The sequence below is a fragment of the Delphinapterus leucas genome, chromosome 12 (assembly GCF_059928025.1).
Source record: "Delphinapterus leucas isolate spDelLeu-1000000601 "Yukka" chromosome 12, BTC_Dleu_Yukka2, whole genome shotgun sequence".
NCBI classification, from domain to species: domain Eukaryota; kingdom Metazoa; phylum Chordata; class Mammalia; order Artiodactyla; family Monodontidae; genus Delphinapterus; species Delphinapterus leucas.
The window spans coordinates 62,095,818-62,123,621 of record NC_143140.1 but is presented as its reverse complement, the minus strand read 5'-3'; the positions used below and the strand labels follow the sequence as shown (position 1 = coordinate 62,123,621).

The 27,804-nt window shown below is 37.3% G+C and overlaps 1 protein-coding gene across 2 annotated transcripts; it reads left to right on the top strand.

Moving 5' to 3' along the window:
* Positions 1-3: 3 nt before the first annotated feature.
* On the top strand, positions 4-25,630 carry KIAA0408 (KIAA0408 ortholog). Of its 2 annotated transcripts, XM_089921987.1 has the most exons (6): positions 4-1,118; positions 6,237-6,491; positions 16,130-16,489; positions 16,578-16,657; positions 18,684-20,016; positions 22,183-25,630. In XM_089921987.1, the coding sequence occupies exons 2-6, from the start codon at positions 6,357-6,359 to the stop codon at positions 22,354-22,356; spliced, it is 2,082 nt and encodes a 693-aa protein (XP_089778113.1). In that variant the 5' UTR covers positions 4-1,118; positions 6,237-6,356; the 3' UTR covers positions 22,357-25,630. The 2 variants fall into 2 exon arrangements, with proteins under 2 accessions (XP_089778113.1, XP_022411932.2); XM_022556224.2 differs by having other exon boundaries at positions 4-6,491.
* The last annotated feature ends 2,174 nt before the right edge of the window (positions 25,631-27,804 follow it).

The following is a 27,804-nucleotide window of genomic DNA, read 5'->3' as shown; positions in this document are numbered from 1 at the left end:
GACGGGGGGTGGGGGTTGCTTTTTTTTTTGCTTTTGATGCCAGGCTTTCAAAACACAGAGTATGATTTCATTCAATTGTCCTACATGTACTAAAGTCCTACTATGAGCAGGTTATTCTTAGTAAACTTTTTAACTCCCCATGAAATATTTATCTGGAATCTGGAAGCAGGCAAAAATAATGTGACAGGGATTATTAAATGCTTTAATGACCACACAGACTTTAGACTTGAGGATAAGCCCTTATTATTTAAACTTTTATGTAGCTTATTTGCTGAATTAGGTTGCAGCACACCTTCATTGAAAACAAGTACATGGGTATCTCATTGGTTTTTTCCTTACCACAATAAGTATCATACTTTCCCACGGGCTCTGATTTCCACTAGCAGAAAGACATCACCATCACTATAGATAGAAGCAGCAAGCTGCCACAGAATCACAAAGAACTAGAAGGCTGGTCTTCATATATGCCATTTCTACTTTATTTCAAGACAGAAGTTTGATACCTTTTCACAAATCTTTTGCGATTATATACATAAAATTTCTGCACATATTCTGCCACATCCAGAGACCAACTTCCAAAGGCACCGCAAAGTACATTTTGAAAAGGGGAGAGAGAGGTAGGCAAAGAGATGATTCTTGCCTGTAAAAAAGGAGTTAACTTTTCCAAATAAATGGAATGTAAAATTGGCCAGTGTCATTGTGTGATATTAACACCGGCTCTTTTGGCAAGTTTGGAAATACTGGGCTCCCTTATAAAAGTTAAAAATGTCCTGGACCTGGAGTTGTTTACCCAGAGTGGGAGCTGCTCTAAAGTTACAGAGCTCTGGTTGGAAGAGATGGCTTGAAGGCCGCCTCCAAGAAACTGACGTCACAGTAGCCTCAGCTGCTGCTGTGACATTAGCTGAGCAGCTTTTTGATCTGTGAGATGGTGGAGGTTTCAAAAGGACTTGTCAGTATCTCTCTGTTGAATGGTTGGACTCATTTTGCATCCCCATTTTGTGCAAAGAAGCAAGAGTCACCGTGCTGAGACTTTTCTCTTTTAAAACAACCGGCTGTCCTCCCATTGCTAGATTGACCAGTGGTCGGACATCCATAGGATTTCTCCCCAGAGCAAAAAGGTATGTTTCTTTCTGGCAGTTTGAAAGCAAGTGACTAATTGTGGCAAAATATAGAGGGGCCGCTGTTGACATATTTGAAACTGTAGATAGTTGTTTAAGTAGAGGGTGATTTCAACATCTGCCTGATTCAGTGTCTGTGTCTTGGCTTAAAAACAGTGGGGCAGGGTGTGTAACGGATTTTACTGACTCCCAGGGAAGAGAAGGTCCAGCTGCTGTGAGTGGATTTCCTGACTCCGGACTGATGGTACCATATGCTCTCTGAGACTGTTTTTGAAACACTGCTTCTCAGTACTTTGAACACCACTTTCCCTACCATAAGATTTCACTAAATTTATTTTTTAGAACACTATTTTCATTAGGATGAAGACTTTTTAACATTTGCAAAGTTCACAACCCTTGAAATTGCTGGTATTTGAAAATTGCAGTGAAAAATAAGTCAGTGAAATTTCATCCAAGTTGATGGTTTGCTTACTGCATGATAAGTGTTTCTGTGATTTGAGTTGAAGTGCATGCCATTCATAACGGGTTAATCTGCAATTAGGAGGGAACCTTACCACTACAGCTTCTACTGTTTAAGCTGGTTAAGTTTAGGTGTTTGTTTATCCAAGCCAAATGTGTCTTTCAAAGCTTTCATGAGCTAAGAGAAGTAAAATCGGTGCCCCTGTATGTTGGATATTTTCTAGTTTGAATATATAACTGGAGAGAAAACAAGGAAAAGATAATAAAATGAAAAGGCAAAATTGATTTCTTCAGAATTGCACGTGGTAGTATTCCTTTGACCTTATTGGAACATGAGGAACGATGCTGAAGTAGCAAGAAATAGCAATTTCTCAAAATTCCCTTTTGCTTTGTAACAAAATCAAGTCATAGTTTTCTTTGCAAAAATGCATTCGCCAGTGAACAGTAGGGGAGGAATAAGGTCTTATAATCAGTTGAAATGATGCAAGTGATTCATAATAGCCTAGAGAAAGGGCTAGAGAATCTTGGAGGCAAATGGTGCATAACCTTGATGGGTATAGCCCTGGGAATTCCTAATTCTTCAAAGTTAAGAGGAAGCAAAGCACCTCCAAGGCAAATGATGGCTCTAGGAATTGTGAGATTGGCAGTACCTACTGTGTGTGGCATTCCTATTGGAATATGTAACCTCCTACAAGTGAAAATTTTTCAATTATATGAAAAGCAGTATGTTTATAAAAAGGAAAGCAGAGAGCAAGAAACAAACACTCTGAACAAAACTCTCAGAAGAGAGAAGTTGCAATCGAGTCAACTCCCCTAACGCTGTTTCATTTGTTTGGCTAAAGTCCAGTTTTCAATGGGGGAGATGAAGGTTGAAATGGTAACAACCAAGGTGTAGTAAGAAGGGAGCACCCCTCAGACAAAGAAGTGTTACCATGACCTACTTGAGGCTAACATGGGAAGTAGAAATGATTTATTGTGAAACTCCTGTGTTAATCTTAAATTTTGCTTCCTAGTAGGGCCGGACGGTTAGCAGAACTATTTTCCTCCCATCACCATACTTATGCAACCCACTCACAACCCTCTACAATTCTGGCTTCCGGCCTTGGGGAGGGGGAAGTAGGTTAAAATGGATTATGTAATGCTCACTTAGAGTTGTTGGGGGAAGAACGTGTGCATGACTAAGTAGTGCAGCTCCCTCTGTCCTTTTATATTTGCTCTAATCAAATTTTATTCTGAATGAAATTCTGGAGGGAGTGAAATGAAATGGAGAGTGAAGGGTGCAGATTGCAGAAATTCTTCCTTATCTCCCACAGAGATACCAATATCTGTGGGCGAAAACAAGTGACAACTAGGAACAAAGAGAACTTTTATATTTGCCTCAGCAGAAAGCACTGAAATTGAGTTTTTGAATCGGCTGAGCCATTTTACCCCATAACTTTTCATTACAGAACGTTATGTCCCTACAAGATTGCTCTATTAGTTGGATTTTTTTTCACATTTAGGGAGAATTATAACAAAAGCAGTTTTATATAAGAGTTGTCTATTCAAATTTTTGCTAACAATAAAAACATTTCCTAAATATTTAACCTGCCTTGTATTCTTAAAATATTTGAAAAATACTGAGGGCAAAGGAAAACTGTTAAAAATATGAGTTCACACAATTACACTTGCTTCTGTGAATTTTCTAATGAAATCAAAATCAGTTTTATTCTAGAGGAAGATAAATAAAAGGAAGGAGGGTAGGGGGAACACAAAATAAAAGGAAGGAGGGTAGGGGGAACACAAAACGGGAGGGAGACAAGGACAGAAGGAAGAAACCAAGAAATAGGCATTTACTGAGCATCCATTATGATCCAAAACAGTGTTAGTCGCTTTGATTAAGCATTCTCTTTCGTGCACATTTAATTCTCCCAAAACTCTATGGACCCCACTTTATTTTTAGAGGAGAAAGCAATATATTCAGCCATATTACATTTGACATTTATGACAAGTAGATACTAAAAAGGCGAAATAAACCCTCCCACAGAAATTGGCACAGATATTGCCCTATAGGAATTTTCTTTCCAAGGCTTGTTTTTTATCCATAACCATTACATTTTAAGGCACTAGATATTGCTCTGGTCCTGGAAAGGGGAAGCCCTGTAGATTGGCCCTTCTTTGTATTAAGTGATGAATTTGGCTCTTTGCAATTAAGTGCAGGATTCTGTCTGCTTCGGGAACATTATCTGGGTTCATGTATAGTCCTGTTACCAGGAGCAAGCCTGATTGAGGGTTTTCCTGGATGATCTCCTTCAGGTAGGTAAAAACGAAAAGGGTGTGGTGCCCTTTCACCCTGACCTGGAAGTGGTTCAAGAAGAGTTAGAAATAAAAAGAAAAATTGGAGCCATTTGCTACATAATTGTAGGAGAAACTTCATGATGATTTCTGAACATTTACAGTGTTTAAAGACAGAATGAAACATGGAGTATCATAGCACCTCTTCTCCAGGTAGCTTGAAATTAGTCTGCTCTCTTTCTGTAACACCTTTGGTTAAATCTGCAACTACCTCTTGATGTCTTAAACCACTTCACTCTTCCTAAGAAGTTTCAATGTTAAATACCTGCTAGTCAGCAAGATAGTTTCAGCTCACAGTTAATTACATATAGTTTAAAGCAGTCTGCAGTCTCTGAAAATTAGCACCGTCTGCATTTCCTGCAAATAGTTATTAGATGAACCTAGAAATTAATAGGTAATCAAGATCAATAACAGATTCACCAAAATACAAAATTCTGTACATTCTTTACTATCTTCATTTTGTTATGTCTCCATCGACACATTTATTTTGGGGCAACTTGCATTTGCTTTGGCAGGTACTTGTGGTCACTGTCTCACGGGATTGGAGGGTAGCAAAAGGAAGGAAGGGTGACAGAGAGGATGGAAAGTGAGATTAGAAAAAAGACATGGCTGAGTGGATAAAATGAGACGTGATAGTGTTTTTAATGGCTAAATCTGAAATTACTTGTTTTTCTTGGCTGAATTAGTCATAGTTTTGTGAATGCCAAAGAAATAGGTAAGGATGATCAAAGTATCTGTAGCAAAATTTTTGAGAGAAGAGTAACCATATAGATCCCAATATTATTAGGGTGTTTTTGAGGGTGGAGCCCTGCATATAGCACTGACATTTTAAAATCTTTGTTAGTCTATTATAATTCATTAATAGATTGCCACTCAAAAATACATGCTTGGAACAGTTTACCACTTGGATATGCATGTTCAGAGCAGTCTGACAAAGCTTGAATGTCTTCAGTGTTTATCTTATATTTGGGATATAAAATATGCGGCCGTCTTCTATGACTGCGGAATGGGGCTTGTTTCCTGGTTATGTGGGCTTCACTAGACAATGCCAGAACCCAGGCAGCTACTGAGTCTCGAGAACTTTGCTCAAAATTAGCATCAGCTACCACCTGGTAAGTTAAGGCATTTTGGTCATGGCCAAATTGGCTTTTTTTTGACCAACTCTTCAGCTTTTTAAAAGCTAAAGAGTTAAGACTTCTTATAGGCGTGATTATCTTAGAAGGAGGTTCAAACATTTTAAATGTGCTTTTCTACCCATTAAAAAATGTATCTGACTTTAGTAATAAAAATATTTTCAGTGGATGTCAGCACAAGATTTTTTAAAGCAAAAAACGGGAAATTTTATATTTCTCAAACCAATTTGCAGTCCGTATGTCATTTAATCTTCGTAATAACCCTGTGGATATCCCCCATTTTAATATAAATAAATCTCAGAAATTTTAGGTGATTTATAACAGAGTTACCAATCAGGTATTTTAAAGTGCATCTTCAGATCCTGAATGAACACATGCCCTAAATGCTAGAAATCTAATTATTTCAGTCACTCCTTAATATGATCAAGAATTTCCCTGCAAACTGATGAAAACATTTTTTTTCATTTCTCTGTATTCAGTATCAGAAGATAGGTTCTGATATATAGTCTATTAGAAGGAAAAAAGAGCATGGATAAATGTTAACATATGGCTTTCAGGATAATTTTGCTGCTTTTACATTTTACTTGATGAAATAAAATAATGACAATTTTTTTTATGCTTTAGTTTGGTTTCTTGCTGATACGTCAGTCCCAGACTTACTACCAACATTGGGGTCTTATTGATACAGTAATCACGTTTGCCACAAGCTTGAACTCTATGAGTGTAAAATTGAGATTGTAGCCCAATACCGCCTCAGGACTTTAAGTCACAGAAATGTATAATCTGGTTGCATCAGAACAGAAGGAGTAATTCCATTGCAGCAGAATCTACCACAGTTGTGTAGATGTGACTAAACAGTTGAATTTCATACTTCCACTCTTAGATATTCATGAGAAGTTCTATGTTTAGATTAGGTGGTGAGTTAAAGGAATACTTATATCTCACACATGCATTTAACTATCCTGTCCACTGTAATTTTACTGTCTGGTCTCAGAAAGGGGAAGAAAAAAAGTTTGGATGATACTTTTTTCTTTGACTGTGTTAGTTTCTCCTTCGGCAGATATTTTTGTCATCTCTTCTTTTGAGTCCAGTTTTCCTAAAGTTTGTTTATGTCAATGGCTCTTGACAAACTGATAAAATGTTTCCAGAAAGCACATGGATTTGGAACTCTCTCTTGTTATGTTTATATTAGGCTTTGTTTTAAAGGCAAGTGAGACTGCTTCAAATAAAACAACTCCAAGCTTCCAAGAAACAGTTAAGAGAAGGCAGAGACGGGCAGAAACACCCCTTCACTAACACTCACACGGTTGCCATGGACCTACATAAGCAGTGGGAGAACACAGAGACTAACTGGCGCAAGGAAAAGATGGAATTACTGGACCAGTTTGACAATGAAAGAAAGGAATGGGAAAGTCAATGGAAGATCATGCAGAAGAAGATAGAAGAGGTACAGGTTGATTTGTTTTGAATGTACTGGAAACTTAAAACTCAGAATGAAAATTCTGTTGGTTTGTTTTGTATTGGAAACTAATTTTACTTTCCAGTTCCACCTAAAAGATGCATGTCTCAGTGGTATTTACTAGACCAAAAATAGCATAACCTAACCCAATGTTAGACTATGCTAATTTATAGCTTTGCATGCAAATTAGAACTTGAAATGTCTTTCTAAAGTGTATCAATTTATTATTTTCTGACTAGAGTGCTGTGGTATCAAAAGTGAGGTATGTATTTTGCATAAGTTTTCAAATTCCGGGCCCAGGATGAAAACAGAAGAAAAACATAATTGGTGGAACATATTTTAGTAAAATTATAACTGGGCATTAAAACACAGATCTTTTCAGAGATGACTTATGAATAATGTCTACTAAAGGCAGTTATGTATTAGATAATTCAGTATAATCAAAAAGAACATCATATATCAAAAAGAAAATGGAGGTGGACATGGTATTTATCCTGGCAAGGTGTGGCACATTTATTGACACATTTATTTGGAAAGAATTTATAAAAAAAGACATGCCGAGACTCTGATACAAATAATAATTTTATTCCTTCATGCTGTTTGGCCCAGAATACTTCCTTTAAGTATCTGCATTGATGTATATTCAAGCTTGTTCCAACTGAAAATTATTTATACTTATCTTGCTTTCTTGTAACATTCCCTGCTGTTGACTTATATGGTTTTGTGCACATTGCCAAGGCAGTTATTTTAACAGACTCCTTGGCCTTTATTCACAGACAATCAAAGCTGGTGCTTTATGTGTTTATAGTGCAAATATTTTTCTTATTAACAGCCCTATAATTGGTTATAAATAAAATACAAGTTGGCGTGCTAAAAGGAAAAATAAAAAAGAATAGCCATGGGACTATCCTGAAATAGAGCTGAGAAGGCAGGCGTGCAGCAGGTGACGACAGATTGAAAGGAGAATTTACTTCTCATCCTTCTATAGTTTGGAAAATGCGTTTTGCTTGCTCCCTTAACTCCTCCACCCAGAGGCTCAGATTGGACCCACAGGGAGATGGCTAGGTCAAATCAAAATCCACAACTCCAATTCAAAACCTGAACTCATTGGCTTCCAAAGGTTTGGAAGGACCAGTTAGTAGCAATCTCAGATAATTCTAGCATCCAAGCAAAATAATTGAGGGAGTCAGGATTAGTCTAGCCAGTTGTTTAAGCCATGTAGCTAAGATGGTCTGCTGTCTGGTTAAATTTGTTATTGTCAAATAATTATTCTGACAGCTCTGTAGATTCCATCTATGGAAAATATTAACCTTATCAATTAGCAGGCGTTAAACATAGATGATAGTCCATAGAAATACTGACAGAAGGGCTGGAATATTTTTTCTTTATCTTGGATAGTAGCTGTGCTGCTATTTATGTCATTCTGCCTGCAGTGTACAACACCATACCTGGGAATATGTTTAGATAATGTGCTTACCCAAACTACCCACTCAGAGATGATGCTGTTCAACACCTGAATACTAGCATTGTGCTTCCCTTATCATACTAATATAGTTGTCCCTCAGTATACATGGGAGATTGGTTCCAGGAGCCCCTGTAGATACCAAAATTCATGGATGCTCTCAAGTTTCTTATATAAAATGGCATAGTATGTATGTATTTTTTCCCACTCCCAGCTTTGTACCTGTAAGAATGTACCTTCTTACAGGCTACAAAGCTGGGAGTAGAGAACAGGAGGAAATTGTCCTCACATGTCACAGAAAATCAAGACAATATTTTTAACTAAAATTAAAAATCAACACTTGGAAAAAAATGTAACATGCCACAAGCATAATAGACTGTATTTCTTTCTTATTTATCACTAAGCTCTGTGTATTAAATCAGACACAACTTATTAAGCCATATATTAGAACATTATACATTTCCCGGTGCATGCATATAACTTCTGTGATTCCAAGTAAAAATGTTGTTAGTGAGAGGATCAGTGCTGGGTATTAAGATGCTAATGATTCTTTGTTCAGCGACTATCCACAATCATTGCATTTGCTATTACAAAACGAAGATGTACATACTTGGATCTTTGAAACCTAGACTAATCCAGATAGATACCCTTAATAGAGTTAATACATGCCTGGCAATTTTCTTTTATCACATTGCCATCTTTCCTGATTGTCTCCTTTGATCAGATAACCATTGAAAACAGCTAGGTACCAAGTAACACAGATTTCCTTTTACAAAATAAATGGTTTTCCATCAATAATATAATGATATTTGTTTATTCATACTTCACCTAAGTCCCCAAGAGAATTTAGGATGTCAAATGAAATTCTATGTAAGGTAAAGTATTCCAAAACTAGAAGAGAAAGATGAGATTAAGACAAGAGGAAGGATCCTTTGTGAAATGCATGCAGCAAATCTGTCTTTCTAGTAAGTAACAAAAAATAATCAAATGCATATTTCTCAGTATTCAGAAAACAAAAGCAAACGTATTTCCCAGAAATAGCACTTTCGTCCCTGATTTTGCAACTAAAGCAATTTTGTTTCCACCCATGACTCCTCTAAAAGAGGACAGAGCTACCAATAGCATCCTTAGATTTAGCATGGTGTTTTGAGGGTTGCTTCTTATAATGTCCCTCAAATTCAGCCAAAATTATAATGGCCACAACTGTTCAGTACAGATAATTTTACAGGGGCCAAAACAGTTGATTCACGGCTGCAATTTGATGCTATCCTGACTTCATCCAACTACAGATTTGTAAGTATTTAGGGCATAAATGCATGGCATATCCTTCAGGCATTAACTATGTTATAGTGCTTCACTCATCTGAGATTTGGGTAAGTATTGAGCAGCAGTAAATCTGTTATTCTTTTTTTTTCCTTTAACATCTTTACTGGAGTATAATTGCTTCACAATGGTGTGTTAGCTTCTCCTGTATAACAAAGTGAATCAGCTATACGTATACATATATCCCCATATCTCCTCCCTCTTGTGTCTCCCTCCCACCTTCCCTATCCCACCCCTCTAGGTGGACACAAAGCACTGAGCTGATCTCCCTGTGCTATGTGGCTGCTTCCCACTAGCTAGCTATTTTACGTTTGGTAGTGTATATATGTCCATGCCACTCTCTCACTTCATCCCAGCTTACCCTTCCCCCTCCCTGTGTCCTCAAGTCCATTCTCTACGTCTGTGTCTTTATTCTGGTCCTGCCCCTAGGTTTTTCAGAACTATATATATATATATTTAGATTCCATATATATCTGTTAGCATACAGTACTTGTTTTTCTCTTTCTGACTTACTTCACTCTGTATGACAGTCTCTAGGTCCATCCAGCTCACTACAAATGACTCAATTTCATTTCTTTTTATGGCTGAGTAATATTCCATTGTATATATGTGCCACACCTTCTTTATCCATTCACCTGTTGATGGACACTTAGGTTGCTTCCATGTCCTGGCTATTGTAAATAGAGCTGCAATGAACATTGTGGGGCACGACTCTTTTTGAATTATGGTTTTCTCAGGGTATATGCCCAGTAGTGGGATTGCTGGGTCGTATGATACTTCTATTTTTAGTTTTTTAAGGAGACTCCATACTGTTCTCCGTAGTGGCTGAATTAATTTACATTCCCACCAACAGTGCAAGAGTGTTCCCTTTTCTCCACACCCTCTCCAGTGTTTATTGTTTGTAGATTTTTTGATGATGGCCATTCTGACTGGTGTGAGTTGATAACCTCATTGTAGTTTTGATTTGCATTTCTCTAATGGTTAGTGATTTTGAGCATCCTTTCATGTGTTTGTTGGCAATCTGTATATCTTCTTTGGAGAAATGTCTATTTAGGTCTTCTGCCCATTTGTGGATTGGGTTGTTTGTCTTTCTGATATTGACCTGCATGAGCTGCTTGTAAATTTTGGAGATTAATCCTTTGCTAGTTGCTTTGTTTGTAAATATTTTCTCCCATTCTGAGGGTTGTCTTCTCGTATCTTTTATGGTTTCCTTTGCTGTGCAAAAGCTTTTAAGTTTCATTAGGTCCCATTTGTTTATTTTTGTTTTTATTTCTATTTCTCTAGGAGGTGGGTCAAAAAGGATCTTGCTTTTGATTTATGTCATAGAGTGTTCTGCCTATGTTTTCCTCTAACAGTTTTATAGTGTCTGGCCTTACATTTAGGTCTTTAATCCATTTTGAGTTTATTTTTGTGTATGGTGTTAGGGAGTGTTCTAATTTCATTCTTATACATGTAGCTGTCCAGTTTTCCCAGCACCACGTATTGAAGAGGCTGTCTTTTCTCCATTGTACATTCTTGCTTCCTTTATCAAAGATAAGGTGACCATATGTGCATGGGTTTATCTCTGGGCTTTCTATCCTGTTCCGTTGATCTATATTTCTGTTTTTGTGCCAGTGCCATACTGTCTTGATTACTGTAGCTTTGTAGTATAGTGTGAAGTCCCGGAGCCTGATTCCTCCACCATCAGTTTTTCTTTCTCAAGATTGCTTTGGCTATTCGGGGTCTTTTGTGTTTCCATACAAATTGTGAAATTTTTTGTTCTAGTTCTGTGAAAAATGCCATTGGCAGTTTGAGAGTAGTTTGACTGCATGGAATCTGTAGATTGCTTTGGGCAGTATAGTCATTTTCACAATGTTGATTGTTCCAATGCAAGTACATGGTATATCTCTCCATCTGTTTGCATCATCTTTAATTTCTTTCATCAGTGTCTTATAGTTTTCTGCATTCTGGTCTTTTGTCTCCTTAGGTCGGTTTATTTCTAGGTATTTTATTCTTTTTGTTGCAATGGTAAATGGGAGTGTTTCCTTAATTTCTCTTTCAGATTTTTCATCATTAGTGTATAGGAATGCAAGAGATTTCTGTGCGTTAATTTTGTATCCTGCTACACTACCAAATTCATTGATTAGCTCTGATAGTTTTCTGGTAGCATCTTTAGGATTCCCTATGTATAGTATAGTATCATGTCATCTGCAAACAGTGACAGTTTTACTCTTCTTTTCCAATTTGGATTCCTTTTGGTTTTTTTCTTCTCTGGTTGCTGTGGCTAAAAGTTCCAAAACTATGTTGAATAACAGTGGTGAGAGTGGGCAACCTTGTTTTGTTCCTGATCTTAGTGGAAATGGTTTCAGTTTTTCACCATTGAGAACAATGTTGACTGTGGGTTTGTCATATATGGCCTTTATTATGTTGAGGTAAGTTCCCTCTATGCCTACTTTCTGGAGGGTTTTTATCAAAATGGATGATGAATTTTGTCAAAAGCTTTTTCTACATCTATTGAGATGATCATATGATTTTTATTCTTCAATTTGTTAATATGGTGTATCACATTGATTGATTTGCATATATTGAAGAATCCTTGCATTCCTGGGATAAACCCCACTTGATCATGGTGTATGTTCCCTTTTTTTTTTTTTGGGGTACGCGGACCTCTCACTGTTGTGGCCTCTCCCATTGCAGAGCACAGGCTCCGGACACGCAGGCTCAATGGCCATGGCTCACAGGTCCAGCCCGTCCGCGGCATATGGGATCTTCTTGGACCGGGGCATGAACCCGTGTCTCCTGCATCGGCAGGCGGACTCTCAACCACTGTGCCACCAGGGAAGCCCCATATGTTCCTTTTAATGTGCTGTTGGATTCTGTTTGCTAGTATTTTGTTGAGGATTTTTGCATCTATGTTCATCAGTGATATTGACCTGTAGTTTCCTTTCTTTGTGATACCTTTGTCTGATTTTGGTATCAGGGTGATGGTGGCCTCGTAGAATGAGTTTGGGAGTGTTCCTCCCTCTGCCATATTTTGGAAGAGTTTCAGAAGGATGGGTGCTAGCTCTTCTCTAGATGTTTGATAGAATTCACCTGTGAAGCCATCTGATCCTGAGCTTTTGTTTGTTGGAAGATTTTTGATCACAGTTTCAATTTCAGTGCTTGTGATTGGTCTGTTTATATTTTCTATTTCTTCCTGGTTCAGCCTCGGGAGGTTGTGCTTTTCTAAGAATTTGTCCATTTCTTCCAGCTTGTCCATTTTATTGCCATATAGTTGCTTGTAGTAATCTCTCATGATCCTTCGTATGTCTGCAGTGTCAGTTGTTACTTCTCCTTTTTCATTTCTAGTTCTAGTGATTTGAGTCTTCCCCTTTTTTTCTTGATGAGCCTGGCTAATGGTTTATCAATTTTGTTTATCTTCTCAAAGAACCAGCTTTTCTATCATTTCCTTCATTTCTTTTTCATCTATTTCTGATCCGATCTTTATGATTTCTTTCCTTCTGCTAACTTTGGGGTTATTTTGTTCTTCTTTCTCTAATTGCTTTAGCTGTAAGGTTAGGTTGTTTATTTGAGATTTCTCTTGTTTCTTGAGGTAGGATTGTATTGCTATAAACTTCGTCATGTTTTCATTGTCATTTGTTTCTAGGTATTTTTTGATTTCCTCTTTGATTTCTTCAGTGATCTCTTGGTTATTTAGTAGTGTATTGTTTAGCCTCCCTGTGTTTGTATTTTTTACAAATTTTTTCCTATAATATCTAGGCTCATAGCGTTGTCAGAAAAGATACTTGATACGATTTCAATTTTCTTAAATTTACCAAGGCTTGATTTGTGACCCAAGATATGATCTATCCTGGACAATGTTCCTCGAGCACTTAAGAAGAAAGTGTATTCTGTTGTTTTTGGATGGAATGTCCTATAAATATCAATTAAGTCCATCTTGTTTAATGTATCATTTAAAGCTTGTATTTCCTTATTTACTTTCATTTTGGATGATCTGTCCATTGGTGAAAGTGGGGTGTTAAAGTCCCCTTTTATGATTGTGTTACTGTCAATTTCCCCATTTATGGCTGTTAGCGTTGCCTTATGTACTGAGGTGCTCCTATTTTGGATGCATAAATATTTAGAATTGCTATATCTTTTTCTTTGGTTGATCCCTTGATCATTTTGTAGTGTCCTTCTTTGTCTCTTGTAATAGTCTTTATTTTAAAGTCTATTTTGTCTGATATGAGAATTGCCATTCTAGCTATCTTTTGATTTCCATTTACATGGAATATCTTTTTCCATCCCCTCACTTTCAGTCTGTATGTGTCCCTAGGTCTAAAGTGGGTCTCTTGTAAACAGCATATATGCGGGTCTTGTTTTCATATCCATTCAGCCAGTCTATGTCTTTTGGTTGGAGCATTTAATCCATTTACATTTAAGTTAGTTATCGATATGTGTGTTCCTATTACCATTTTCTTAATTGTTTGGGGTTTGTTATTGTAAGTCTTTTCCTTCTCTTGTGTTTCCTGCCTAAAGAAGGTACTTTAGTATTTGTTGTAAAGCTGGTTTGGTGGTGCTGAATTCTCTTAGCTTTTGCTTGTCTGTAGAAGTTTTAATTTCTCCGTGGAACCTGAATGACATCCTTGCTGGGTAATCTTGTAGGTTTTTCCCTTTCATCACTTTAAATATGCCCTTCCACTCCCTTCTGGCTTGCAGATTTTCTGCTGAAAGATTACCTGTTAAACTTATAGGGATTCCCTTGTATTTTATTTGTTGTTTTTCTCTTGCTGCTTTTAATATTTTTTCTTTGTATTTAATTTTTGATAGTTTGATTAATATGTGTCTTGGCATGTTTCCCCTTGGATTTATCCTGTATAGGACTCTCTGCTCTTCCTGGACTTGACTGACTATTTCCTTTCCTATATTAGGGAAGGAATATAGGAAATAATCTCTTCAAATATTTTCTCTGTCCCTTTCTTTTTCTCTTCTCCTTCTGGGACCCCTACAATTCTCATGTTGGTGTGTTTAATGTTGTCTCAGAGGTCTCTGAGACTGTCCTCAATTCTTTTCATTCTTTTTTCTTTTTTCTGCCCTGTGGTAGTTATCTCCACTATTTTACCTTCCAGGTCACTTAACCGTTCTTCTGCCTCAGTTATTCTGCTATTGGTTCCTTCTGGAGAATTTTTAATTTCATTTATTGTGTTGTTCATCATTGTTTGGTCTTTAGTTCTTCTAGGTCCTTGTTAAACATTTCTTGTATTTTCTCCATTCTATTTCCAAGATTTTGGATCATCTTTACTATTATTACTCTGAATTCTTTTTCAGGTAGACTGCCTATTTCCTCTTCATTTGTTTGATGTGGTAGGTTTTTACCTTGCTCCTTCATCTGCTGTGTATTTCTCTGTCTTCTCATTTTGCTTAATTTATTGTGTTTAGAGTCTCCTTTTCGCAGGCTGCAGGTTCGTAGTTCGCATTGTTTTTGGTGTCTCCCCCCAGTGGGTAAGTTTGGTTCAGTGGGTTGTGTAGGCTTCCTTGTGGAGGCGACTGGTGCCTGTGTTTTGGTGGATGATGCTGGATCTTGTTTTTCTGGTGGGCAGGACCGCATCCGGTGGTGTGTTTTAGGGTGTCTGTGAACTTAGTATGATTTTAGGCAGCCTCTCTGCTAATGGGTGGGGTTGTGTTCCTGTCTTGCTAGTTGTTTGGAATGGAGTGTCCAGCACAGTATCTTGCTGGTTGTTGAGTGGAGCTGGGTCTTAGTGTTGCGATGGAGATCTCTGGGAGAGCTTTCGCTGTTCGATATTTCATGGAGCCGGGAGGTCTCTGGTGGACCAATGTCCTGAACTCGGCTCTCCCACCTCAGGGGCTCAGGCCTGACACCTGGCCGGAGCACCAAGACCCTATAAGCCACTCGGCTGCTAGTGCTGGAGGGTCTCCTGCAGAGGCGGGGGGTGGCTAGGGCTCGGCTGGGGCTCACGGCCAGGACAAGGATCTGGGAGCAGAAGTTCTCTGTTATTCTTTGAATAATAGATGTAGTGCAGATATACGTTGTGACTGTAAAACGTAGAGTCATTTGCTTTAATAGTTCTCTGAATGTCTTTGGAATTTGACAAGCTTTCCCAGAACACAAGCCTGAAGAGAAAGCCAGTAATAGCCGGCAGGTTAAACTGAACTCTCAAGAACTAATTTGGGGCCCACTTTAGCATAGACTAATAGATGATCAACGCCTTAGAGTTCTATCGTATTACCTAGGACAGGGTCACATTTGTTTTAATTACGACAGGAAACATTTTTTGAATGTATGTAGCCTTCGAAAAAAAAAAGTCTCAGAATTACCTGTCCCTCAACAATGTAACTTCCAAAAGTAACATATTTTGATTGCAAAATGTCTACTTAGGGACAGAATTAGCTGCGTTACTATATGAGATTGTCACCTATTTAGATAGTTAAATGTTGGCATATAGGATCATATATTTTTAAAATATGACCTTAATGTTAATTAAACTCTTGCTTCTCTCTGAAAGCAGTTAGAGAGCATTGCCAGTAATTGATTCGAGTCATTCCAATTTTGTTAACAGTGCTTCTGTATCATCATGATATCTATATATAAACACAGGTTTGTTTCATTTTTGAATGGGTTGATTTCTACTCAGAAGAATAGAAATTACCATCCATGCTTTGACCTACTGAAAGTAGTCTTTATGGTTCCTCAAAGTTGTTCCAGCTAATCCAGACTTTAGAAATGTTATTTGGAAGCATAAGCATTAATACCATGGGGTAGTATATAGTAATGTGGCAAAGAGAACTCAGAACAGTATGCTTAGTATCAAAAATATTGAGAGAGTGGATTAGGGGGAAATTTTTATCTTTGTTTTCTTTACAGCTCTGCCATGAAGTAAAGCTTCGGAGGAAAATCAACGTGAGTGAACGTGCGATTATTGATCTTAATCGTGAAAAGGCCATTCAAGACAAAATGATGGAATCTTCTCCAAATTATCCCAATTCAAGACAATGTGAATTTACAGGGATGAATCACAGGGATGGTCTGGGGAGAAAAGGTAAAACAGAGCAGAGCTTACTCAGTGAAAGAAATCAAATGTGTAAGGAACAAAAAACAATCAAAAAATCAAAAGTAGAGTTAATGGATTCTATGGCCACAGACAACCAAAAGGAATGTGAGACCCCGCCTGACCTGAGGACTTCTGAGGAAGAGAACAAGAGGTGCTCTGGTGCCCTCAACACAGTAAGTAAGCCAGGATTGGCCTAGAACTGTTTCTAAAGACATATTTACATTTCAAAGGGCTAACATGCTATTGCTTATATGTATAAAGGCTCTTGAAGAACTTGCCAAAGTTAGTGAAGAATTATGCAGCTTTCAAGAGGAAATTCGAAAGCGTTCTAACCACAGAAGGTAGGCTGGTACATCTATGATGATTTTTATGTTGGAAAATCAAAAAGAATGTTGTTTTTAGTTAATGAATCCAAACTTCCTTTAGCATCTAACACTTTGTTAGTGAGAATTAATAATGCTGTTAAAATATGTTATCTTAGGAGATAAAAACTTAAATTGTATGTTTCTCTGTTCACTAATTCTTAAAGCAAATCTTCTAGTTCTCTTTGTAGTTTGACTCTTAGGTGTACTTTACTTTTTTGGTGTTTAGTGAAGTTATACTAACCATAATAAATTAACAAGTATACTCCAATGGAGTTCTTTTTTATTTTGAGTATTTGGCCAGTGGAAGAGTATACTGGGTTAGTTTAGTTAAATACATCTTTAAACTATGTCAAATTTAACAATGGTGTTTTAATTATATAATGATGTTCTACTGAAACATTTTCAGCCATTTATTTTTCTACATTTATTATATATATAATGGAAGCATTCATAATTTTCAGAATAACATATTATAAATATGTACACACATACATATTTATACAGTGCTGTAAAACATGCTCTTTCAGTTCAGAAGCACCCTTATAACTGTAAGGGTAGGTTTTAGCCAAATTGAAAAATAAATTGGAATTCTCTACAAGTTAAGTAAAGATGGATTGTTCTAGGATCACCATTTATCTCCTAGTGGGGCAGTATACTTCTCTTAGAAGCTATAGGAATGTGGACCCTTATTTTTCTTTAGCTTTTTGGAAGCTCAGAGAGAATTTTTGTACTGACTTACAACAGATTTTCTTACCCAACCATGTTTTTTACATAATTTTGCCTTCCACTTTTCCACTGAGCTTTTGCCTACTACTCTCTAATGGGTATTTGTCTGCGCTTTATTGTAAGCTATCTCGTAATATAAGTTGAAGAGATATAAATATGATTTATATGTATCAATATGATTAATTAATGTTAATTTGTGAACCCACATTCTTGTAATATTTAGGTTTTTGTTTCAATAATTCTTACTTGCCAATTTTTTTTTAACAAACCACACCTGGTATAAAGTTCTCACTGCCACTTATTGCCTTTCGAGAAAAGCTTAAAATCCTTAGTATGTAATTCAAAGTCATTACAGTTTGACCTAATATTTCTCTTTTATTTGCCATCATCTTTCCCACTTTTTTATATTCCATCCACACCAGAGTACTCACTGTTCCTTGAATAGCCACACTATTTGTACTGCAGCTCTCTTTTGCTTATATGTCCTTTACTCATAAAATTTTTAAAAAGATGATCACTTTTCTTTTATGCCCAAATAACACCTTCCATTTGGTATTGCTCATGTCTGTTTGCGCTTTGATTCAGATTTCTGTCACACTACTTAGAATGTTATTTCAAATTCAAGGGGAGGAGTTTGAGCTCAGAAGACGTTATAAATAGGAATTCAGTAGGCAAAGTGGATATAAGGAAATGGCAAGAGAAAACCTATAGAAGTGGGAACGCCAATAGCAGACACCCAAGAGACTACACACAGTCGAGTCTGAGTGTAGGTGAAGTTTAGGTAATAGAAAAAAATGAGAGACACAGTTAAAAAGGTAGCTTGGGTCAGACTATGTATATAGAGTTGAATACAACACTGAGAGGTGGCCTTTATGCTGCAGTAAAGGGACTTGAAGTTTTGTACTATGGGATTTATATAAAAATAATGTTTAAGGAAGTTGTGACTCCTTTTCCTATAACAGAATCCATTGCTTTAGCCCCAGTGTCTTTTAAGAGTTTATCGTAGGGCTTCCTTGGTGGCGCAGTGGTTGAGAGTCCGCCTGCCGATGCAGGGGACACGGGTTTGTGCCCCGGTCCGGGAAGATCCCACATGCTGCAGAGTGGCTGGGCCCATGAGCCATGGCCGCTGAGCCTGCGCGTCCGGAGCCTGTGCTCCACAACGGGAAAGGCCACAGCAGTGAGAGGCCCACGTACCGCAAAAAAAAAAAAAAAAAAAAAAAAAGAGCTTATCATAAATAAAGTCATAACTAATATACCATGTTTTATAATTGTCTAGGATGAAGTCAGATTCTTTTCTCCAGGAAACACCAGTTGTAACTAATATGCCTTATGGAGATCACATGATCAACAACAACCAGTGCATTACTCCAACCAGTTTAGAAAAAGAGAAGAAGAAAAATAGAAAGAATCTGAGCTGTACTGATGTTTTCCAAAACAATTCTAAGAAAAAAGGTGGAATTGATAAAACTGATCTGCAAAGAAGTAAAACCCCACCAGTTCCTCCTCCAAGAAGTACATCTCGAAATTTTCCCAGCTCATGTTCTGCACAAGCCCATGAAAGTTTGAAGGAAAGTTCAGACCACAATGGCTGGGTGGCCCAAGAAGGTCAAGGCAAAAAGAACTGCAACCCTCATTTCCTCTGGAGGCACGACGAGATGCCTATGCTGTGTCTAAATGAAAGGAAGACTTTGAAAGATGGTATCACATTTTCTTCTTTGGCACCAGAAACCAAAATAGATAAAAAGCCTTCATGTAATGAAAATGTTGGACTTACCACGTGGTCATGTGACACTGGGATTGGTGCAAAAAATAGCCCCTCTACACCATGGTTTCAGAAAACCTGCTCTATTCCCAGTAAGCCAAAATATGAAAAGGTGATTCCAGATCACCCTGCTAAGTCTCATCCTGATCTTCACATAAGCAATGTCTGTAGCTCCTTGGTGACACAGAGCAGCAGCCCGCTGAGAAGTTTCAGTTGTGGCTTTGAAAGGACTACTAGGAATGAAAAGCTGGCAGCAAAGACTGATGAATTTAACAGAATCGTATTTAGAACAAATAGAAATTGTCATGCAGTACAGCAAAGTCAAAGCTACTCAGAACCATCTGAAGATCTTCAGCCCTGTGATACTTTAATTTCTTGCACAGATAACATCTCAGAAAGTGACAGTGTTTCTGACATTCTGAAAACCAGTGCCCCCATGCCTGTGCCCAGGGAAAATGTGCATGATAATTCCACCAAAAAACCCACAACAGGCCTATTTAGACAAATGCAGGAACACATAAGCCGTGGCAGTTACCGGAATATGCTCCACGAGCATGACTGGAGACCAAGTAATTTGTCTGGCCGACCAAGGTCAGCTGATCCCAGGTCAAATTATGGTGTGGTGGAAAAGCTGCTGAAAACCTATGAGACATCAGCGGGGTCCGCATTGCAAAATTCTAAATGCTTCCAGGCTAATTGGACCAAATGTAATTCTGATGTCAGTGGCAGAGCCACATTAAGTCAGCATTTTAAAAAGCTCCAAATAGAACAAGAGCTTCAGCAAAAGCCAGCTATGTGTGGAGCACAACAAGTGAAGCAAGGAGCAGATCGGAAAAAGGTAACTGAGGTGAGAAAGAAATTTAACATATTTTGGTAGAACTGCATCCATATTTAGCAATGGCTCCGAGTTCAGTCAGTTGCCCATGCATATAAATAGAATGTAGGCACATGTTTTGACATCTTCTTAGTTCCTTGACCCTTCATTTGTGAATAAATATAAACCTTAGAATTGTAACTCAAGATGAACTTTTAAAAGCATAGTTTTTAAGTCTGGGTTTAGCACATTATAACTTTTATTCAAATTCTGAAATGGCACAACACAATCTAATAAATTAAATTCTTAAGAACCTCAAAAAGATCAAATGTTTGCTGTGTTTCTTTCTTGAAAAAAAATACTCTGAATGTGCAACTGTTCATTTATAGAATCTTATCCTGTTAAAGTGTTTATATTTTTAAAAGTATATGGGAAGTATTTATAAATAACTTGCACTTTTCAGTTATTAGCTATGGTTGGTTCAGTCATTCCCAGAATTTGATTCATGTTCTTCCTCAGGGGATTAGTCACATGAATATGAGTTTGGGTGAAAAAAAATCATTTAAAATAGTGCCTTATGCAGTTCTCTTATTGTGGAGCTAAAAGGCAATATATGAAAAGAAAAATGATAGTATAGCGTAAAAAAATTTAAGGTCATTATTATTTGTATAAATTCTTCGTGTGGAAATTGCCTGCCCCGCCCCCCCCAAAAATGGGTATTTAAATAAACTGTTATCCTTTCTTTATTCCAGTTTGCTTGCAAAAGAGTATAATTTTAGAGGAGAAAAAGAGGTTGAAGAGAAGAGATTTGTATTTACAATGAAGAGCTATCCATCAGCACATTTTATGCATAATTTATAAAAAATTACAAGGTGACATACTGTTATAATTAGCCAATGCTTTGAAAATCCTGGTTTTACATAGTGCGATGTATATGCACCATTGTTTTAAACAAGGCAGGTTGCCTCCTTCTTGTGTAAGAAATTATTTTTATGAGGCTTTCAAGCCCTACAAAAGTATCAGTATATATATAGTTTATCAGAAACTTTGCCTGTTTGCCCAAAGTACAAATAATTAATCCTGCTTTTCTATTTTTTTTTTTTTTTTTTAGTTAAGCCCATAAATACCTGTAAGGTCCTGTGGCTTCAGACGGGAAATGAAAGCACATATACAATAATCAGCCAAAATTCTCATGAACAAATATTACTAAGTATCTCCCATTTTTGTACTGATAGGAGGTTTGGGAAGGGTCCTCTGCTGTCGATCATTAAGAGTAGTTCTCCACCCCTCCCCCCCAGGAACAGGTTTACAAAAATAAGACTCCAAGGAGAGAAAAAGCAAATGCAGGTTACTTTCATAGAAATAAAGGTTGTCCTTACTGCCCGTCTCAGGTGAAAGAGCACAGGCTTTGTTAAGAAGGTCAATAAGAATCAAAGTACAAAATGTGTCATGAAAGCTTTTTAACTGTTTCTTAATGGCAAGAGTCCTAGAATGCTTTTCTTCCATTAAAATAAAAAGAAAGAGAAGTAGGAAGAAATGAAAGAAAGCAAAGGGAAGAGAAGGGAAAAGTTTTCAGTCTTCGGAAGATACCCAAGATAGATCGCAACTCTTTCTTAGCAAATAGAATGAAGTTATATTTTAAAATATTTTAATGATAATTTTGAAACTTTTTAGAGATAGTAACAGTGGTTCTTAGTGGAAAAAAAAAGATAGCATCAGACAAATCATTTGGTGGTTTGTGTGTCTTTTGCTTATGATTTCTAAAAGTGTCAACTTGACATAAAATAACTGGACATAAATTAATTCTTCTTTAAATTATTATCTTTAAAAAAAAACACTAAAATATCCTAACACTCCACTAAGAAAAATCTTTAGTTCTATCATATCAATTTTATCTAACATGAACTTTTGAGTTCTAACATAACATTAACTCATAGTTAGTTCTAAACAGAAATCAGTTGTATTAAAACTTGTCAGTGTGGAGATCTACAATATTATCAAATGCCATATTCATATTAAAAGTGAATTGTTTTGATTAAAACATTCAAGACCAGGAATAGCTTCTTTAATTTTCAATGCTTTTTCTTGCTTGTAAACACGGTAATACAATACATTAATCCTATAGTTGGGATCCATAATATGTTAAGCTCATTGTTTGTGCCTGAATAGTGAGATGAATGTCTTCATTTGTGTCTTAAGGAATCCGTGGCAGTGAAATGCTCACATGGAAAAGGATTTTCCCGACCTGCTAGACCAGCAAATCGCCGTCTCCCGTCCAGGTGGGCATCCAGATCTCCATCGGCACCCCCTGCCTTGCGGAGAACTGTCCACAACTTCCCCATTTCTCTGCGATCAGAAGCATCGATGGTCTGAGTCTCTGGCCTGGATTGCTGGATTACAAAAGTCCCAATTGCCAAACAGAGTATTCTGAGTGTTCACAACCAATTCTGTCTCTTTCAAGATTACTGGGACAATTGAAATCTTAACTTCCCATCAGTCTTCAGTGTTTTTAATCTATGGAACAATTATCCTCCTGTATTTTGATTTTTTAGATCAGAATTTTTTAATGCCATCCTCATTAATTTGCCAATATGATTTAAGTTGAAACAATGTACTATATTGTATATTCCAACTTTCTTGCAAGTGGCAGAAAGCAAGGTTATTTGCATGGCCGAGTGTTTTGTAGGTGCATGTGTTGATATAGGAAGTATCAGTATGTATTTAGATAAGAAAAACTTATGTGCTAGTGTTGACTTTGAAATTATAACATGTATACCTATATATTCTTTGTGTTTATTTAAAATTTTTAAAAATATACAGTATTATTTATATTTTTTATACCTTTTAATAGGTATCCACTTAAGGCTCTTGAGGTACCTATATTAACTAACCACTTCCTTGGTCCCAGCTACATACAAAACTAATTATACATATATCTAATGTTAGTAGATTTCTACAGACAACTCATAGTTCCTTAACCCATATAAAGATAGACTAATACCATTGATCTCCTTGTTTACTCTTTTAAATAAATAAAAGTGTCACAGGTTTAAACAGATTAGCCTTCTAAAGCAAACATAAAATGTTCACAAAAGCTTTGATATATCATTCAGCAGTCTATTGCGGCTTTCCCTGTATACTTGATCCTCAGAGCCAGCATCCTAAGACTGCTTTATAAACGACGTGACTAAACCGTGAATTCATTTTGGCAACTTCAGTAACAAAATACCTTAAATAGGATATAAAAAGAAATTTAATTATGCTGAATTCTACTCTTTGGTAAAATTATAGTAAATTTTTGTTCAGCTACTTTATTTGGAGTCCTACATATTGAGAGGTAAGTTATTCACTTTTTCCTTTTTCTAACCTTTCCCCTAAAATTAGTAGATAAGAGACGAATTCAATTTTTTATTAACAAAGAAAATCAGGAATGATATTTCATTGAGAACTGAATTATATTTCTTATAGTGTACTACATTAAGAAAAGCCTTAAACTAACCTTTGGCATCCATGGGGCAGCATAAGGGGCAGAAACTTTTTTGGGGCCACAGTTCATGAACAGTGAGCATATTATATCTATATTGAGAACTGACAGAAATATGAATGTTGAGGTGCTTGGAATTCTACGTGAAAGATCTTAGAAGCAACTTTGCTCTCCATTGTCTCTATGTAAAACCAGCTACATTATTAGATAGTAATTCTATTTAAGCTTTTCTTTACTAGCAAAAAGGTTAAGGAATTCTTATGGCAAAAGTATTCAAAGAACCTTCTCCTTGTGATACATTCTAACAATTTAGAGAGATTCACTTCATTATACCATGACTTGAGGTAAAGTAATTAATTTTCAAATCCCAGACTGCCTTAAAGGCTCAAGGCTGTTGCATGGTGATGGACAGATTCATACTTACCAATAGGAGAGCTTCCAGGAGTTGAGCAGAATTAAACTTCTAGAAGGTGAGGTTGGAGCAGATAATAAGTAAAGGCTATAGATCCAGTCTTTTAATTCTTGTTTCTTTCAGGAATATCCTTTTCCATAGGAAGACTATCAGAGAAAAGTAACCTGGACATTAAATGATGTCACTCATATAATATGCTTTTCATCTAGAAGGGAGAAAACACTGGGGAGGTGGTAGCCTATGGCATAAAATGATGGACCTGGTAGGGAGATTCTGCTGTGTAACATTGGAGAGCCTGCCCAAGGGCTGTGTGACATAGCTGCTCCTCTCCTTCACTGCATTCCAGGTAGTCTGATGTGGATCTGTGGTTCCTAACTTGAATTACAAGTCAGAATATTGAAGATTGTTTTTTAAATTAGATCCTGACCTCACCCCATAATTACTAAAGCAGAATTTCCAAGGGTGGGGAGGGAATCTTGAGTCCTTAATGAAACAAAGCAAAATATTTGATGATTAGGGAGATTTGGAAGCAGTGACATTGATTCATACCCCAGTGGATGGGCACCATTGGGTAGTCATGTTACTTCTCTGGAACTTGCCTTTGTTATCTGTAAATTAAAAGGGTAATATTGTCAGGCATCACAATTTTATGCCACTTGTTCTAACCATTTGAATGAAAGAGGGGAACACGTTTTAACATCTTGTGTTGACAAAAATCATAGAATATTAGAGCTGAAAAAAACTTAGCATCTAGTCCAGCTCCTTGATTGTAAAGACGGAAAAACTAAAACAAAGATTATTTGAATGTTCTGTTTTCTCTCTTTAAATATTTTACAATTTTTATGGAAAAACCTACGAGTTAAATGGAAATTATCCTTGAAAATACATGTTTGATGTATCGTGATTTTTAACCAGTAGTTTTTCTACTTTGGATGGGCATTTTCTTCCCAACATACCCTTTATTATGCCATCATTGCTGGATTTAAGGGATTTGTAAACATTTCAGGAGCACTTGATTAGATGTTTTCCCTGGCAGACTTTTTGGGGGTGGGATATCTTATATTATTTCAATAGAGGGTTATTGATATTATAGGTTGATCTCAGAAAGGAATAAGAATGAGGCAGAGAAGAGTGCTTGAGTTTCTGTGGGTGTGCGTGTGTGCACACGCGTGCACAACCCTTGCCCGAGTTCTCCATATTCCCTTATGCCCGAAGCCAAATATAAATGATGTTGCATAATTCATTTTATCAAAAATTATCTGTAACTTTCATTTATTTTTACATAGACAATGAAGATGATGAGATATTAACATGCACAAAACGTGATTTACCTCTACATAGAGGATTTAGCCAGACTCCATGTCATCCTGAGAAAACATCTGGACCTAAAAAAGGAGAATCTGCTTTCCTACAAAGATTTTTAAAATTATTTTGAGGCACACTTGCTGACAAACAACTACTTGATAATAAAATCTCTTCAGTCATTGGAAGCTATCAAGTAAAATAGGTGGGGAAACACGTGCTGTGGCATCGGTATACGTGAGGAACATTTTTATTTTCCTCCTTTTCTGGTGAAACTCCAGCTGAGAGTTTTTTAAAGTCTAAACTCAAATATGTACACAGTTCAACCTAGCTTCTCCTAAAATGTTTCTAGACAGTAGAGTCTAAAGACCAAGCCTGCCTGATTCCTACACCCAGCCGAATGCCAACACATCTAGTTTCTCATGTACTGACACCATTTTGTGCCCATTTTTCTGCTTATTGAGTCCGATTAAGTTTTGTTTAAAAAAGGAATACTCCTCTGAAATTTTCTTTTACATGATGAAATTAAATTATTTTTAGGCATATTACAATTTCTAATATAGTACGATTTTACTTCAAATTCTTAACATTTCTTTTTTTTTTTTTTTTTGCGGTACACGGGCCCCCCACTGCTGTGGCCTCTCCCGTTGCGGAGCACAGGCTCCGGACGCTCAGGCTCAGCGGCCATGGCTCACGGGCCCAGCCGCTCTGCGGCATGTGGGATGCTCCCGGACCGGGGCACAAACCCGTGTCCCCTGCATTGGCAGGCGGACCCTCAACCACTGCGCCACCAGGGAAGCCCTGCACATTTCTTCTTAAATAACAAGTACCTTTATCAGAATCTAGAACCATGACTTACTCATTTTACTATAGCTCAGAAAATATGCGCCTTCAAAAAATGAGCTTCATGAAGCAAAAAAATCAAAGCAAAGAAAAAAAAGTTGGGGGAGGAGTTTTAAGGCAAGTGTCTACTCAACATTTTTTAGTCTTTGTCTCAATGGGAAAAAAATCATAAGACTTAAAATCTGACATATATTTCAATGATCTCATGAATCCAACAGGTAAGACTGGCAAATTCTGAAAAAAGAAAAATTCTGCTTATATGAAGCTGTGATGGAGTCTAGAAATGAGAGAAGAATCTAGAATAGGAAGGACCTTAGAAACCACACAGCGCAATCTCATCTAGAGGAGAGAAACCCGAAACTTGGAGAGGTCTGCATGGCTGCCAAGGTTATAGGGCCAGGAACCCAGCCAGATTCAAACACCAGTGGTTTGCCTCCTTGTACACCCATGTGCATCTGGGACTCGATGGTTTGCAAAGCACATTCATATGCCTTGACTTATTTACTTCTTACCAACGAGCTTCAAGGCAGCCATTGTGATTTCTCATTACAGAAGGAAAAATTAAATAGTCAAGACAATAGAATAAATATTTCCCAAGATAATGTTTAGAAATAAATAGGTGGCTCTTCGACTCTTAGTTCAGGTTCTTTTCCCAAAGAAGAGAAGAGGAAGGCAAAGAGTGAATAGTTCCTTTTCACTTATGTTTTATGCATGACAATGGAATTGTTTATTTTGCTTTCATTGAGAATTTCTCTTTTTTTATTAATATCTTTATCGGAATATAATTGCTTTACAAGGGCCTGTTAGTTTCGGCTTTATAACAAAGTGAATCAGCTATACATATACATATATCCCCATATCTCCTTTCTTGCGTTTCCCTCCCAACATCCCTATCCCACCCCTCTAGGTGTTCACAAAGCACCGAGCTGATCTCCCTGTGCTATGCAGCTACTTCCCACTAGCTAGCTATTTTATATTTGGTAGTGTATATATTTCCATGCCCCTCTCTCACTTTGTCCGAGCTTACCCTTCCCTCTCCCCGTGTCCTCAAGTCCGTTCTCTACTTCTGCACCTTTATTCTGGTCCTGCCCCTAGGCTCTTCAGAACCATTTTTGTTTGTTTGTTAGATTCCACATATATGTGTTAGCGTACGGTATTTGTTTTTCTCTCTCTGACTTAATTCACTCTGTATGACAGTCTCTAGGTCCATCCACATCACTACAAATAACTCAGTTTCATTTCTTTTTACGGCTGAGTAATATTCCATTCTATTTATGTGCCACACCTTCTTTATCCATTCATCTGTCGATGGACACTTAAATTGCTTCCATGTCCTGGCTATTGTAAATAGAGCTGCAATGAACATTGTGGTACATAATGCTTTTTGAATTATGGTTTTCTCAGGGTATATGCCCAGTTGTGGGATTGCTGGGTCGTATGGTAGTTCTATTTTTAGTTTTTTTTTTTTTTTTTTTTTTTTTTGTGGTACATGGGCCTCTCACTGTTGTGGCCTCTCCCGTTGTGGAGCACAGGCTCCGGACGCGCAGGCTTAGCGGCCATGGCTTATGGGCCCAGCCGCTCCGCGGTATGTGGGATATTCCCGGACCGGGACACGAACCCCTGTCCCCTGCATCGGCAGAAAGACTCTCTACCACTGCGCCACCAGGAAAGCCCTATTTTTAGTTTTTTAAGGAGCCTCCTTACTGTTCTCTATAGAGAACGGTATGGCTGTATCAATTTACATTCCCACCAACAGTGCAAGAGGGTTCCCTTTTCTCCA